Source organism: Tenebrio molitor, chromosome 2, assembly GCF_963966145.1.
Source record: "Tenebrio molitor chromosome 2, icTenMoli1.1, whole genome shotgun sequence".
Lineage (NCBI taxonomy): Eukaryota > Metazoa > Arthropoda > Insecta > Coleoptera > Tenebrionidae > Tenebrio > Tenebrio molitor.
Window position 1 is genome coordinate 30,084,270 of NC_091047.1, and position 17,615 is coordinate 30,101,884.

Here is a 17,615-nt window from a genome sequence, read left to right on the forward strand (position 1 = left end):
GCGCGCCTAATTACTTTTGCTGGTAGTGCTAACTTAACGACAAGTCCCGAATCCACATCCATAACGTTCCGACTGTAGAAAGGTTTTAAAATTATAATACTACGTACTGTTGCGAGCAATAAATTTTGGTTGTCAATGTCATTTCAAAATTTGGTTAGATTGTTACAAATTTAAAAAATTTCCCTGCCTGATTATGCCCATGTCAACAAAGTGTCAAAAAAATGAGAACAAAATGACAATTAATGTCATACAACATGATGATAGGTTATGATATTTACGACTCTTTTACGATGGAGCATTTTCGATTGCGTGAAAGAATGACCTTGACGACCAAAATTTATTGCTCGCGACTGTACCTACCAAAGAAGTACAGTTGCGGCCATTGAAAACTCAGACACTTTGACAACGCCAAACTTTTGGCTTTGTAAATGGTATTGAAAGTGACGTTTCTCAAAATGTCATTCAAACATTATCCACATTAATTTCTCTCGCAATGGCTCTTATACTCACACCGTCCCTCAGTCTAACACATTTTTGCAAATCAGATAATTGCGGCATTTCAAAAGTTACGCGCGATTCTGACCTAATATGTCAACCTACTGACACTGACTTTATAATCCTTGATGAAAATCCTGTTTACGCTAATCAAATTTCGGAATTTATACAGAGTGTTTAAATCTTTCCTGTCTGAGATTTCAACCGCCGCAACTGTACGTACCTATCCACCCATTTATGTTCTTTAGTTATGTTGTTTCAAATTAAGTTCCTTTCGAGCTTTGTTATTACAAGACTATTATTTTCGTTTGATTTTTATATCTTTTTGAAACTTTTGGAAAGATACGTCAATCATTGTTATTAACAGTTTTCTCCGCTAGTTGGCATAATGTTACGGCCGTATGGAGCGCAGCGGAAGCTAGATGAAGTTGGCCATGAACCACCCAAGATTGATAGAACTGACTAATTTGTATAGTAGGTTGCCTCGGTGCCATTTAAAACAATAGTTTGAATTTTTTTCCCCCTCGTGACGTCACACTGCACTAAACTTTTACGACAGAGTACAGAGTGATCAACAAGAAACCAAATCAAGAGTGCTAAATCATCTTTTATTTTATCGAAACGTACGTCGTATACTAATCAGACACTTTTATATAATTGCTGTGCACTCGTTTTGTTGGTTGCCTACCTCTCAAAAATCTATTAATAAATTGTTTGTAATTCATGAATAATGGATTTAAAAGGAAGTTATTATTAATTATTATTTATTACTGATTAAGGAAAAAACACACAGTTACATAAAATTCCTTCATAAGGCACGTAATCTTTGGTTACAAAATTTTAAAAGTAATTATTTTTCAGAATTCTTTGTTTTGTTGTTTTCTGTAAGAAAAGTGCTAAAGTTATTATTCTCACATTTTTGGTTAATTGAGAACTTACTCGTATCTTTTCTAGCAGTTTAATTAAAACATTTAAATTATTCCAAGGTCAAAAAATAAGTTTTCACAAAAACTGCTCCAAATGTTCTCCATTGTGGTCCAGAAAGAGTCAAACTCGCCTCTCATATTTTCCAAAAACACTTATGAAGCTGTCAGGTGAAATGGACTGCCAAAATTCATTTATGGTGAAAATTTCTTTAAGGTAATGTGTGGGTTTTATTTCTTGCAACACACAAGGGAAACAAATTAATAGCCTCCTTCAAAATTTTTGCAATAAGTGCCATAACTCAATTTAATTTGCAGTCTTAAACACCTTATGGAAGTTGAGGGATGTTCCTTGATAATTTGTCGAACATTTTGCACCATTTCTAAAATTTGAACTAAGGACTGACCTGACTTCTTCTTAATGATGGATTATGATTCACTAAAATTAGGCATTATAATTTTAAGACATTGATAAACTTGTTAATAACCAATACCATCAGGTTCAGACATTTGGTTTGAAATTCTTCAGTGTAAGGGGGTACAAAGTAAGGCCAGTCTTCACTTTCTTGTTTCACCCTCTTTCGAAAATAATCTAATAAAAATGCCTTCTCTTTAATGGTAAAACCCATTTTACAACTTATTCTGGGATAATTATTGCTTACAATTCCAAGAAACGTCTGTAAATATTTCCGAAATCGAAGATTTGTTTTTTAGGTTAAATCACTTAAATTGTCAACAACAACAACCTTGAATTTTGAAATGTGACATTTAAACGAAACATCTCCGTACCAGTGGCGTCGCGTTTGGCAATAAAGCTGATAATTTACTTACTCTTACAAATGTAAAATGTTGCTCTTATTTATCTTATAAATTGTTTCCCTTATCTTATAATAATAATAAAATGCACAATTATAATTCCAACGTCTAAAATTCATGAGGTATGATTTATTATAAACTAGCGTTTGAGACCACAAATTGTCTACGGCCATGCTTTGAACGCTTATTTGCGTATGATTCTGCTACGACGTGACCGATAATTTGCAACGCTTGCTCTGATTTGGATTCTTGTTGATCACTCTGTATGTCGATAACGCATTAGGTGTTCACTCGCTAGAATAAAGCCCAAAAAGCCACCCAATAAACTCAACGGAGCTTTTAAGCCTTGGGTTCTATTCGAACACTCAAAATTTCTGGGTTGATTTTTCGTCACGAGTTACTTTCTCCCCCGCCCCCCAATTTTCAACGAGGCAACCTACTATACAAATTAGTCAGTTCCACCAACGTTGGGACCACCGTGGCATGCTTTCCAGAATCACTTTTTTATGATGTATGAAACGGCCGTATATAGCGTAGCTATAGTCGATTTTAGTCGGCCATGTTATGAGGCTTGCGCCACATTCAACTATGCCACTAACGCGTACTGCAATGGGACAATAATTTAAAATGACCCTGTATTTGTTTGTGATAGGCTGAAATTCAAATTCGGCAGCAACCGGTTAGATTAAGTTGTTTGAAGCGAATAGTCATTATTAATAGTTCTTTAATAAACTAGTTTGTTAATGAAGGCGATTAATAATCGAAACTGTTTAAAGCACGAACGAGTGTAGCGAGTGAGTGCCTTTAATAGTTGAGATTATTAATCGCCCATTAACAAACGAGTTGATTACAAAATTTTTTCGTTGACCGCAGACTTTTTTTTTGTGACAAAATTTCAAATTAAAGCCAAATCAAAACCAATTTCATCTTTTTCGATAAAGATGAGACTTTATAAAATATCTTCATCCTTTTTTTGTCCTCAGGGTAGGCCATTTTTAAATTTTTCAACATTTTCTATTCACTTTTCCACAAAGAGTGTCAGAAGACGTCAACTCCATTCACATTCAATTTCACGTAAAAATAACGGTTGCTAAGAAAACCTAGTTACCTTTGAAAAATATGACATGCAAATTATAACCAAAAAGGTCGGCTTTTGAAAAAGTGAATTCGGAATTGTGCAGTTATGGAGCTATAAAATATAGAAAACCCTGCTGCACTACCTGCTGCAGTGTTGGTAAGTGCAAACATTGCATGTTCGAGGTTGTTTATACATCAAAATATCATCAAAACGTCGCAAAAATCGTTGATTAATGAAAAATAGTGTATTAATGAGTAATTTTATTAAATTTTCGTAAAATATTGCATAATTAAAGAAATCTTCGCTAAAAACAATAACTTAGAAGCTCACAACAAAATAGTAATTTTTGTATTAAGTGCGCAAAATGATTTTTTGTTTGGCGCATGAGAATGAGTTTTTGGTCGAGACCGTCAGGTCGAGACTTCAAACTCATTCGAATGCGCCAACAAAACAATCATCTTGCGAACGAAATACAAACACTATTTTTTCTACAACCGCTTTTTAAACCTTTGCTAATAAAATTCATATTTACTGGGGGGTCATTATAAATGTTTGTAACAACTAGTGGGCGTAGCGGCGCACCTAAAGCATAGCGCACAGCCACCTACGATGGGACAATCATTTATAATGACCCTGTACAAAACGATCAGACATTCAAGTTGCCCGCTTGCGCTGGTTACTTGGTTATGAATTTTTGTAAAACATCCAAGAAAACTTTTTGACAACTACACTTACCGGCACAAAAAACGACTCATTATGATTTCTTTAATAAATGATCTTGAAATTACATTTGTGCTTATTTTTCTTTATTATAGTTAAATTGGGATATTTTCAATGATCGGGAGTGCTATGGTCACCATGGCAACCGAATTGTTTTGTTTAAATAAATACTTAGAAAATTTCCGTTTTTCCACGTTGTTTTTGTCGGTTGATTTACCTGTTGAAAAATTTAATGTGACAATACGAGATACTAATTCAAAATGCTGTTCAAATTTTAGCAATTTTTTATAACATAAATTTTTTTTGGAGAATTACTTTTTTTTTCATTAAAATTTTATTTGCTGTGTTTAATGTTTTGTTTGTCGGATATTCTTTGACAAAGAATAACTTAAATAACACTTATCAATTCAACATGATATCAAAAAAAATTTCTAAGACAATAAATTACTTAATTAAGTATATTAATAAAATTCAAAGTGAGTCGTTTTTTGTGCCGGTCAGTGTATTTTTGATCTATCAAAAAATGACATCCTTTGCGACTTGATAACGATGCATAAATGTCGCGTTTTTTTGACGGTTGTAAAAAAAAATTGTTTTTAATCGTTCACAAATTTGTTTGGAATATTTGAGCTTTCGCTGGACGTTAGAAAACAAGAGATCAGAGTAAGCGTCGCAACTGTAATGTAAAGTCTGACGCTTACTGACAATAAGTTTTATAGCAACTGTTAATCTGCCATAAACGTACCCTCGTTTGCTAACCACGTCAAATACTAAAGCCACTGTAGCCTCGTCTGGCTTTCAATTTCGGACGAGGCGAATTGTCTCAGAATGGCACAGGTAGTTTTTCCAAGAGGTGAGTTGTCTCCCAACAAGAGGCGAATTGTCTCCCACTCAAATTAACCCTATTCGGTGATAATCTTCGTATTTTTAAGTAAAGATATTAAGGGTTTATTCCAAATTTAATGCAAGTTTCTTTGTTTCGCTAACAAATATTTTTCTATTTCCCTTTCGAGTATATCAAATAAAAATTGATAAACATAAAAATAGTAATGGAAGTTATACTTTCTTTGATTTTGTGAAAAAGATGTCCTATTATTTCTGTTATAATAAACAAATAAATTTTATTTATAAATATTAGGAGTACATTTTAAATGTATATTTTTTGTTCGACACTGTCAGAATTTGAGAATTTTCTTCTGTGTGAACGGATTTTGATAAATGTCACCACTTGTCAAAACGAAACGTTAAGCTAATTTTAAATATTTTAAGGGATTTGGAGCTTTTAAGGGGCTCGTCGAACAAAAAAACGTTGTATTCAACTTGTTCGTGTGTCAGTTGGCACTCGTGCCAGAAAACCCCAATTTACACATGAACTCGTCAAATAAACTACTATTGAATTCTTGAAGTTGTATTTTTTTAATAATTATAACTTTGAATTATACAGCGTGTTTTCTAGAATTTTTATTTTTCTTCCTCCTTAAAAATTATCTACCAGCTATTTCAATTTTCAATGCATCCAAATGCAATTAGTGTACCTAGTCGTAATCCTAATGCCTTTACTTGAAGCACGGGGGACAACTCGCCTCTAACCCTTTTGCAAGACTTAGGAAAAAAGGATTAACGGGAGACAACTCGCATATGCCCTTCAATTTAATCGTATTGTAATGAACTTATTTTCATTCAACAAAAAAAGCTGACAAGGATTATCACAAATGCATAATCCTCACTTGAGTGAGATTTGACTCTCAGTTATCAACCTGTCAACGCCCATAATACGGTCTGTTCTAATTCTTTTCATTGCGGCATCATCATATAAAAAATACGAAGTAACTCATTCTAGCCACCGTAAAAATTTTATTTTGCTACTTTCTTACTTCTATAAAATAACACTCAAGTGTTTGGTATTGAGAGCGGTGTTCTCGCGTAAAAAAACATCGCATTTCTGTGTCTAGGCTATTGGATATTTTATTACTGTGAATTTTCACTTAGAACGAGTGGACTTAAAGTAACGAGAATGTATATTTTAATAAAAATGAGAAAAACAAGAAATAGAAAATAAGACATTTACGTTGTACAAATTCAAGACTTTGACACTGAACGACTTCAGTTTGCGTATTGTAACGGGCCTTCAAATAAATTTATATTTAGAGCAACCTATGGAAATTCAATTGTTTGCAACATTTTCCAGCGTAGAAAATGAGACAAGAAACGTCTGACATTTTAACGAAATAAAATTAGGTTAGAAAATATTTTAAATTTTTGTAGTGCATTCTCCCTATTCCCCCTCCACGGAATATGACAATATGAAATTGGGAAAGAGCTTACTATGTAACCTGTGTAACTCCGGAGAATAATTGGTTACCTACAAAAATTACTTTACACTGTTAACAGAATTAGAATGTTGCCTACGCCTACTTTAAATATATATTTATTTGAAGGCCCGATAGTTGCCATAAGGGGTAGAGTAGATGAAACAATCTCCAAAGTTATAATAAAACATTTTGCGAGGATAGTTTATCGTACAGAATGATTCTGAAATAAGTTTGGTAACGGTAATTGTTGATGATGACGATGAGAAGAAGCCACAGATAAAAAAAATCTTATACACTGTCAGACACTGTCAGAATTTGAGAATTTTCTCCTGTGTGAACGGATTTTGATAAATTTGACAACTTGTCAAAACAAAACGTCAAGCTAATTTGAAAAGATTTTCAGCGATTTGGAGCCTTTGGGGGGGCTCGTCGAACAAAAAAACGTTGTATTCAACTCGTTCTTGTGTAATTTGGGCTTTTTTTGGCACTCATGCCAAAAAAAGCCCAAATTACACACGAACTCGTTAAATAAACTACTATTTTGTATGTCTCCAGAAGATAAAGTGTTGCAAAAGCTGGAACAAAGAGATCATGTATTTAAACACTCTATGTGTGTATGTGTATTCATAATATTTTAAGATGGGCACATGGATATAACTGACATGTTCCATTTAAAAAAAACTGTTTTCCTTCTTTTACCAGGGTTTCTAAACGCCCGTTTTATTTTTATTTTTTTTTTTAATTTACATTAGGCAACATCAATTTACCTTACTATGACTGTAGACTATAATAAAATGGTTGCTGTGATTACTGCTGCTTACTTTTATCATACTCAGAACATCTTCTGTACAATGTTTAAACCTCTGTGAAACCATATAGACGCATAAAAAAAAAAGTTAGGTTACGATTTCGCGTTAATATTGATATGGGAAATTGCTGTGTAACATTTTTTGGCAATAGTTTTGGAACACGCTGTATATTTTCAAATTGCGTATATTTCCTAAATAGACCAGGATTTTTTTTAAATATCTTTTCTTCACTCTACCACATCCCTACAAGACGTATCTTCAAGGAAATGCGGTACTTTTGGGACAACCGATAGGTATAATGTTGGGAATCTGCGTGATTAGCTGGTCTCTAACAGATAGGCGGAGTGTATAGTTTGTCCAGTAGAGATTGATTGACATAAAAATCATTAAATTCTACGCAGAGAAAGTACTACCTAGCTTAAATTATTAATTAATTTATTTATTTACCTTCAAGCAGTAACATTTTTTGCCCTGAAATTAATTAAAATTAATACAATTAAAAATCTCCCAATCTCTCGCTGGACGGAGTATACCATTCTAAACTCAATAATATCTATTTTATTGGTGACCTAAATCGAAGTGTTTTTATCGAAAGATCGAAATATCTTCACTTTATCCACTCAAACAAAAACAAACTTTACTTAACAAACAGTAAAAAAGCATCTATCAAATTGCATATCTGGTACTGTCAGTCAATTTGACAGTGAACGCGTTCTACGACAATAAGTACATTGTGAACCGTCGTCATATTAACCTTAATGAAAACTTAACAAATAATTTTCAATTCATTGCAAGTCTGCAAAATGAATTTAACTGTAAGTTGTTTGCTTAGGTACTGATGTAGATATAATGAAATTTTCAATGCTCATCGTCTTGTAACGAGAGTTCAGAAACTTTGTGGTTGTTGTTGTCTCTTTAGTTGGTAGGCTTTAATATTTGTTTCAGATATATAATTTCACTTTTATAATTTTAATACATACAGGGTGTCCCAGAACTCGCGCCCCAGAGAAAACAGAAAAATGCCGACAACAATCTCGATTCTAAAAATGCAAACGAAGAACAATTAATGGCTTGCATAAGAGAGTTGTGATACATCTAAAATCCACCAATTCCAGAAAGGGAACTCTGAGGTGTTAATGTGAATAAAATCGGTTGCTAAGTTTATAAATTTTCTCAATTAAATAATGTCAGAATGACATGTCCGCTAAAGTGTCAACATCAACATGTTAGGTTAAGGCAGATGTCATTCAAGATGTCACATTCGCCATCGATCACATGAATCTATGTGTTTTAATTTTTTTAAATAAAACAACAACTGGCGGTTCTGAAAACAATTTTGTTTATTCTAATGCACGTGAGCTTATCGTACAAAACAGGAAGAAAAGGTATAACACAAGCCAAAAGGGATTATGAAACGAAAAATAAATACAATCAGAGGAAGTGCTCAAAGTGGCCACCATTCATTTGCAGGCATAACCATGCCAGTCGCAAAAGACTCAGTTTAGAATTCGTAACCATTTCAGGAGTAATTGTGGCAAAAGCTTCCTGAACGAAACTTTTGAATTATTCTCCTGTAGCAGTAAGGCAATAGGACCGCACAGGCCAGTGTCGTGGACCACCACAACTTATCAATCGATGAGGATACTGTTGATCCAAAATTTCTCGAACTTGTCGACTGAAGTGTGGTAGTGCGCTGTCGTGTTGAAACTAGCCGGTAGCACAAAAAAGAAGTGGAATGTCTTCAAGCAAATTGGGAAGTTCTGCGTTCAAAAATTCTCCATTCAAAATTCTGGGTGAATGTCTGGCGCTTACCGTGCAGCAAATTCAAAAGATCCTACCTAAAGAGGGAAGTTAGCTGACATGTAAACTAATTTCTATTGAAAACATACCACACGATTCCCTAATAGACCAACCCATAAATTTATATAAAATCGTTGCTGAAATGCTCTTGAAAATAGAGCATGTGGATTTACTTCATTTCCACATTCTCCGTAAATTATCAACATTTCCACATAATCCGCTGCAGAATACATGATAAAAGAGCACGGTTGACCACGACTGCGGTATTAAAGCGATTTGAAGTGATTTGAATGAAATTTTGACACTGACGTTTCTCGAAAGTTTCATAGCCGGTCAGTTTATTGAAAACGTAATAAAATATGCAACCTAGCAACAATTACGGGAAATATATGCCATTCACGATGTTTTGGCATAAGGGGAGGCCATGGAAAAAGTGCATTTAAGTTGGCAGTAAAGCTGTCGGTTGAATTAGGTTATGTTTTTCTAAGTTTGAGGTTATAAACTGCGTCATTGTCTAGTGCATTGTTGTCAGTTTTACTAATTTGCAATAGAACAATACTCACACATTTTTAATCCAATTTAACAAAACAGGAAACTGACTTGAACAGACTACAGAATACCTAGTAGGGACCGGGACCGAAAGACGAAGTGGCTCCTGTTAATTTATGCACCACTTAGATAACCCACCTATAGGTACAGTGTCTTAACCAACCAGTTAGTAACTTCTCAATGAATTTTTCATTTTAACCAAAACATTCCTAGAACTAGATTGTATAAAATCTTGTACCTACTTATTAAGCCTTACTTTATTCGAATCTTTCTGCAAAATATTTACACACCCATCGTCTATGACAAAAAAGAACAAAACTATTCAACTTCCATAATTTTATTAGAAAATTCTGAATCATTATTACCTGCTTCAAAATCCCAATCAAATCCCGAGTCAGATTCTCCTAATGAAATTATTAAAGGAAAAACGTTTTCAAATGAAAGATTTCACATTAATTTTGCCCAATCTTCCGAAATAAATTCTTCACAATATCTACAAAATTATTGGCAAATTTCAGGAGTACATTTCAAAATAGACTCAAGCCATAAATTCACAACTCTATCGCGAAGTTATAATAGGTCTTACAAAACCCCTGTGCCATTTCAATTGGGTCGTTGTTTCTTTCTTCACTATCCGTGCTACATATTTATCTTGTACTCACCTACGATTCAATTTATACACAAAAAGAACTTGACTTCATTGTAACTTACTGAAAATATGTTCTGCAGTCTAATACAAACACCATCAATACGTCTTAAAGTCGCTTAATTATGATTACGGTAAATTCGGCAACATGTTACGTTCATTTTGATAGGTCCGCATGTCAGGCACTTTAGTGACAGCAGAGATGACAGAAATCAAACATGTATCCAACGTTAAAAAATGAAATCATAGCCTCCCCTTATGCCAAAACATCGTGAATGGTATATAGACCTGGATGGCCTAAAACGCTTTGATTGGTCGAATTAAACTGATCTTTTCTTGAATACCGTTCTAGATAGAAAAAAATTTCATTGGGATTATTTATTTGTTCTTTTATGAAGATTTCCCCTTTTTTCTCTGGGGCGCGAGTTCTGGGACACCGTGTATAAAGTACATGGTTAATTTAAAATAAAATCTATAGCATCGCAATAAAACTTGTTGGTTAGTTCGCCAAAGAACTGTTTTTTTTTACCTAATAAATGACATCTATGGTTTGACAGCTGATGAAGCTATGTCATTATGTTAACAGAAACAAAGTTAACACGAAGCTATTTAACCATTTTTTTAAACACACGTTAGTTGCAGTATGGGGTAGAGCGCTCTAAATGTGTTATAATAATATAAGAAAAATCTCGGTTGTATTTGAAAATTTAGATCGAAAGGGGTTTACCAAATTGAGCGAATTCTGTGAGTTTCTACAAGAACATCTAACTAACTTCTTTAAATACTTGAACAGTTGAATATTTGAATAATTAAACGAAAATTAAATTTAACATATGCATATTAATTCTGAATTAATAGAGAGTAACTTGTTATATTCTGTACTTGCTCGTCTGAATACCAACTCACACCACTTAGCGTTTCCTTTGAATACATTTCCCACGTCAGACAACTCCAGACGTCTTTTCAACACCACCAGACACACGTTTACAAATAAATCATCAATCTGCAATAGAATTTTTGTTACAGAACACTCCTCAATTTGGAAAACTTTTACTACTTCGAGACCGGCGTGTTCCAGCATTTACGGCAACTCCAGACGATGTAAGTAACATAATGCTCATCGAAATAATAAAATTTTCCAGAAAGTTTAACGGCCTCTCCATCCATTTGTGTGTCAACAATCGACCCCACGGGCGCAATCTTTTATTTCGTCTCGGGACTCGTGAAACGAGCGTGTTCTACATCCTCCTCGTTGCACTAACCCGCTGCGTCTCCTTGATGATTTATAACTTTATCCGCGATAAACAACAAGATTCCATCGACTTTTGATCGTTGTTTTATTCGAAACGAAGGACGAGCGTTGTTCGGCTACGCTTAAATGAATCAACCAACAGTAACATTAATTTCCCACATGATGGGCTCGATTTTAAGTCGGATCAGTTGGAGATTGAACTGGAGAGATCGCAATTCCTGTCGTCTTGATTAATGACACATCAAACTGAACGTCTAGGATAATTAGCTTTTACTGACCTCAACTTGAAATGGCTTTCCTGGAACAGTAGGAAGCGTGGCAACTTAGCCGGAGTGCTAATCGAAAGGACAGCGTGTTTATTTAAGTGAAAACGACACCGCAAATCGCAATCTCGTCAAGAGAAAAAAAGGCTTTTTTGTGTCTATAGTTAAGAGCTAAAATAGACGAATTTATTTATTGGGCACTTTTCGCATCAAACACAACCTGAACCGTAAATGCTTTTTTATCTACTTACTCTTAAAAACATACCGAACAAAATAAAAGAAGATATGTATATCACGAGTTCTGTGGAATTGTGCTGCTCTATAATTTTATTGTGTCGGACTAGATATGTCGAACCGTTAAAGCCGTCAAATCAGATGTCAACAGTCAAATGTCAAATTTGTTAGCAGGATTTGTGATTGGGCGGTAAATTAATGAAACAAATAGCCTCAAAACAAGGAGTTCCGCCTCGACTCGATACAAGTGTGGACCCTTTGCTGGTAGATTTGTATCTCACCTTGCTTCCCGCACGGTACTTCGTCCTGCTCCCGTCGTGGGCCGTCGGTTCCCGCCGAGTACCACCGAGATCGCCCACGCGGTGCTAACGTGGCGTTCGTGGAGTCCCACGGTTAACAAATTATTAAATCTTAGCGCCTGTTGTGACTTCGAGGTCTTAGTTATTTTTCTTGTGCTTTTCTTCAGTTTTTCTATATTCTAATTGCATTTTATCTTGCAACAGTCTTTATTAAAAACCTGTCGTTAATGGACTTACATAACCTTTGTTCTATTTAGTACCATAATAGGCTACAGAGCGACAAAAATTCCACAGAACTCTTAATATAGTTACGTTCTTTTATAGACACTATTGTAAAATTGTTATATAATCTGTTTCAAAATCAAAAATCCACCAACACTGCATTCTACCTGGAAAGTACAACCGACAACGTCGCCAACTTTTGTTTTTAGTGTGCTTGCAAGTGTCAAAAAAGTGGGGTTATGAAAGAAAACTGTTGACAGTTGTTTAGGTCGTAATTCATCGTGTTTTTTTATTCTGATTTTATTATATCACTCAAAAGTTATGATACGGTAGCTATTACCTTTTTGTACATAGTAATTATTTTGTGTTACGTAAATAAACTCAACAGTTCAATGTCAAATTTTGGCGGGATGTTGGGCCAACCCACAGACAATTAAACTATAGTAAGACGTCGCATTGCTACCCAATTTTTGGAAACACGATTCCAGCGCGGCGCGAGCAGTTGGCCGAACTAATTTTATAAAGCATGCTTGATGGAGTTGTTTAAATTAATAATTTTGTCCTCATTTAATATTAATTTCAAATGTAAAATGTCTTTAAAATGCACAACGTTTTATTAATTATAAGAAAAATTAACAATAAATGAATTAAATTAAAAACTAGAACCAAAACTAAAATTAAATATTCTGAAAATCCCCATTTTCTTCGTAAGCAACATGTCTTTGACGATTTTTTTTTAAATTCTCTTCTTACGTCCTGCAGTTTTTTTTTTATAAATGATCAAATTGATTGATGCATCCAACAATTTTGTTTTAATTTCCAGAAAATGGCTTTTACAAATAAACCATGAAAATTAATTTTTCGTTCTAAGGCGATACGTAATTTCTTTCCAATACTTCTTTTATTCAAAAATACACTTAGATCGTAAATTTTGGCAACACAACACACAACTCTTCTGTTATACATATATACATAGTGGGTCGATAAAAACGGTACCAATTTTGTACGCTCATATTTTCCTGAGTTATTATCTGTTTTTAATGAGTAATATACCAGTGAAAAGCTCAATATTTATAGAAAAGGTTGTTGTTGTCCAGAACTCAAAAATTGTGCGTCACAACATGAAGACATGCAAAAATTCTCTCAATTATAAGTTTTACAGATATGGTTCAATATGCTCCCCATTTTTATTAGCTACCATTTGCAATCGTCTTCACTAGTGATTGCTCAACATCGCACCGAGCGGCACAAACAATCATATACCTGGAGCTGAAGGCTCCTGAACAATTAACGGAATGCTGGAATCAGCTACCTCAGAGATAAATATGTAGCTTCTGCAATTGGGGACGGACAAAGACGATTACAAATGATAGCTAATAAAAATGGAGGGCATATTGATTGAACCATATCTGGTTGAGATAGGTAATCTTCAAAACCAGAATTTTTGCATGTCTTCATGTTATGACGCACAACTTTTGAGTTAGGACTATCTCTGCACAGCAAGAGGCCTTCATCTTTTCTATAAATATTGGGTTTTTCACTGGTATATTAATCATTTAAAAAACTTAATAACTCAGGAAGATATGAACGAACAAAATTTGTACCGTTTTTTTCGGCCCACTGTGTATTTTAGTTTCAATTTTAACTTGTCATGCTCCTTAAAAGAATAGGTACCGGGAGCACACACTATTGTTTGGTTTCTTTTTGTCTTGAATTGAAACTGAAAGTATAACTTTATTAAGAAGTTTCATCACTTAAGTTTTTACCTTTATAAATTACGTAGCAGATTCACAAATTGCCCAAAAAGTAGAAAATGTTATTTTTTTCATTTCTTTATTGTTTTCTTATTGACAATTTCTCAATACTGAAAACGTTGGCTATTGTAATTACTTTCATTTAATAAATGGCACTAATTCCTACCTTTTTATTCACAGAAAGTCTTATATTTTTAATAAGTACATTTTTATTTTTTTCAGAAAAGTGTCACATTTGACAAATATTTTTTGACTGTTTTAAATACAACGGTAATAATCGAAATTTTACGAATAAATACGACGGAGTGTTTTGGCCAACTGCGTGCGGAGCAGCACCGTCGAAGCTATTCCAACATTATTATATGGGATTGAAGTGTCTTACTATAGTTTAATTGTCTGTGGGCCAACCCAAAAAATGAAACTTATTCTAGGGATTTCCTTTTTTGTGCCAACATAATTCAACAGGTGGTGGATTTTTGATTTTGAAACAGATTATAGATGTGAATTGTCAAAATGACGTTTGATTGGTATCAGCTAAAATTAATAGGCGCGCTTCCCGGGACTTTTGAATTTAAGTTTTTGTTCTGGCGCCAATCGTCAAACATGACAGGTAGATATAAATTTGAACATTTTATTGAAAGAAAAAGAAACGAACATTGCTTTCCGGAAAAGAAAAAGTGTGGGTGGTTAACTGCTACAATGAATTGCAATTTAATTATTATTATAATCTTTTGTTTTCCATTTTCTGGAGTATGCATCATGTTTCTCTCACTATGATGATAAACAATATAAAAAAATTAACTTTTGATTAAAGTTCTCATTATCAAAATTGTGCAACAGATAATTCATTAGTATCTATTATTAGTGATAGAAGAGGACAATGATTTAAATTTGTGAAGTACTCCACCAGAAGGTACAGAAGCTGCAAATTTGGTAATTTTAGAATTATTGTGATGCAAACGCCCACTGTCCTCTTTAAATTTAGTGATGGAAAAAGATAGTTTTGTGGCAAATTATAGCTTTGCAGGTAGAAAGTTTTCATTTTGCATTTTTGCAAAGTAGAAATGAAGTCTTTATTCGCCTGAAAATTTGCTTGAGCAATACTTTACAAGAGATCTCCCTCGGGACCTGGAATACCGCCACAACTCAAGAAAACACCACTTTGGAATTACTACAAGTCCCAGCATGGCAAACTAGTCTTCTTTCCAACAGTAACACTGCGATATCTCAAGACTTAATATTGGATCGCCAGATGAGAGAAGAAGTCGCTGTTCACTCCCATGCTTCCGTAAGAACGGCAACTTTAGGAGCATTCAAAAAAAGATTGTTTGAGTTGTGACACTATTGCAATCATTGAGCAATATGTTTATCTAAAGCTTTTTTCCACACAACTTAAGAGTAGATTTACCAAACTCAGATAATTTGCAAATCATTAACAAACGGCAAATACAATGCTTCAACAATATCAGTTACCACCCCCTAGTAGATAATTTTATAATCGGAGTCAGTGCAGCTCTTCAAGACGCAATCTATGAGTTTGTAAAGTTCTCGTAAAAATTTCAGAAATTAAAACTCACTTGCCCCAAATTGTTAACTAAAATGCTTTGCTGTTTTGATCCAGACTCCTCTTATTAAAAAAAATAATCAAGCTTACATGCTTGCATATGAGATTAGTTGGTCCAACTACCTACTTTACTAGTTTGAAGCTGCGATAATACCTCGTTTTGCAAACTAGCTTCTCGTTTCTCTGTGAATACGACGCTTAAATAACTAGCTAACAGTGGATGAAGCCAGCACATTAGTTTACTTTATAGGATTATCATCCGACGAGCTTTTATGTATACGTAACAAAAATTATAACAGGTTTAAGTGAATTAATGCAATTTAACCATAACTTCATATCAAACTGATAAATTTCCATTTGAGTTTAAATAAAATTTAATACAATGATTCAATTTTGCATATTAACCTCTACTTATCCGGATATTCTCCTCCAGTGGAAATTTAAATCAACCAAAAACAGTAAGTTAAGCCATTAAAAAAGAATATCTGGAACATTAACTGCGCAGAAACAACAAATATACAACTGATAAATTACTCATTAAAGTGACAAATTACGTAGGTACTTATTTACATTTAGAAAAGCATGCTAATTTTAGCTTTCTATAATTACGATAAACTTTGTCTTATTTGTTTGAAACCTCGGTTTCGTAGACAAGTTTTACATTTATAAAGTTTTCGAAACTTCTCTCACTACAGCAAAGTCTTCTTAATTAAAGTTAGAATGATTTCTTAGTCTTCCATCAAGTAGTAATTTCATTATACGTAATATATTCTTGTGCTTATACACATTATATCATATAATTAGGCTTTCAGTAGGTAAATGATAAATAGTTCACGAATCAGAACAAATAATTAAATTTTTACATTATCACTGGTTTGCATTTGATTCTTTCAGAAATCTTTTTTCGAGGCAACAGCCGAGTGTTTATTCGCGTATCGGCCGGGTGGCGTTCAGTACTTTTCACACCATGAACATTTAATATTTGAAGATTCGTAAATTGTGCTTGTCTTTCATCACTAATACAATTTACGAGTGATCTATGGCTTAATTGCGTAATATCATAGCAACGGAATATATATGGAATACCGTTAATAAATAACGGCCGTGGCTGATATGACACACATATCAATTGAGGAGAGAGTACTGTTATAGCAGGTTAACAGTATGGTATCATGAAAACATTTTTTCTTTATACCATACTGTTATTAGGATTTATCAGTACTCAATGCTCGACTGATATGACATCTATAACAGTCTAGGCCGTTATACAAAATTATCAGACCGAGGCCGTTATTTTTGCTGCCGTTGCTACGGTTAGGGCACAAATGACAACTAAATTTAATTCTTGAAGTAAAGAGAAATGTCAGTCTTACAAATAAATCATCGTTAAATGTTAAGTATTTTTGGTATAAAGAAAACTATAAAACAACATACGGCCGATATGGATATAACAGACTCGGTTGATTATAAAATCTCAACCTCGTCTGTTATATAACCCATATCGGCCTAATGCCGTTATATACTATTTTCGTCTTCATGTCATATGTCTTCCTTTGTTGGTGCCGTTTATTTTTATTAAAAAAAAATCTTGATATAAAAGTTATTCTAACCGACACCATCTAGTTGTCCCGATCTAAATATTTTCTTTGCTATTTTTTCAGATACATCCACCGGGCCCCAAAACTGTTAAAAATCCAGCCCGAGGTGTTCACTGCCCACTTGCCCCACTTGAAGATTTTGTGAGTATTAAATTGCGATTTTCCCATTTAGGTGCAGCGAAATTACTCTATAATCAGTAATCACTAGGATAATTAACATGAATTTGCATAAGTTTCCGCCCTGTCAGTTTCCGAGGAAATTACTATCAATATATCCCGCA

At 33.9% G+C, this 17,615-nt stretch overlaps 1 protein-coding gene and 2 long non-coding RNA genes across 4 annotated transcripts in view; 1 reads left to right on the top strand and 2 right to left on the bottom strand.

Moving 5' to 3' along the window:
- Positions 1–17,615, top strand: part of LOC138124552 (lutropin-choriogonadotropic hormone receptor-like) — a 112,639-nt gene that overhangs the window by 48,078 nt on the left and 46,946 nt on the right. The window contains exons 4-5 of the mRNA XM_069039631.1: positions 11,175–11,249; positions 17,398–17,475. Coding sequence (XP_068895732.1) covers positions 11,175–11,249; positions 17,398–17,475 — 153 coding nt within the window. The remainder of the gene's footprint in view (positions 1–11,174; positions 11,250–17,397; positions 17,476–17,615) is intronic.
- Positions 1,243–2,494, bottom strand: LOC138124582 (uncharacterized). 2 transcript variants are annotated; one of them, XR_011157205.1, is made up of 3 exons: positions 1,913–2,494; positions 1,435–1,857; positions 1,243–1,377 (listed from the first exon to the last, which is right to left on the bottom strand). It is a non-coding gene; the product is annotated as an uncharacterized lncRNA (long non-coding RNA). The 2 variants fall into 2 exon arrangements; XR_011157204.1 differs by having other exon boundaries at positions 1,435–2,494.
- LOC138124584 (uncharacterized) lies at positions 13,014–14,572 on the bottom strand. Its single transcript, XR_011157207.1, has 2 exons — positions 14,339–14,572; positions 13,014–14,282 (listed from the first exon to the last, which is right to left on the bottom strand). It is a non-coding gene; the product is annotated as an uncharacterized lncRNA (long non-coding RNA).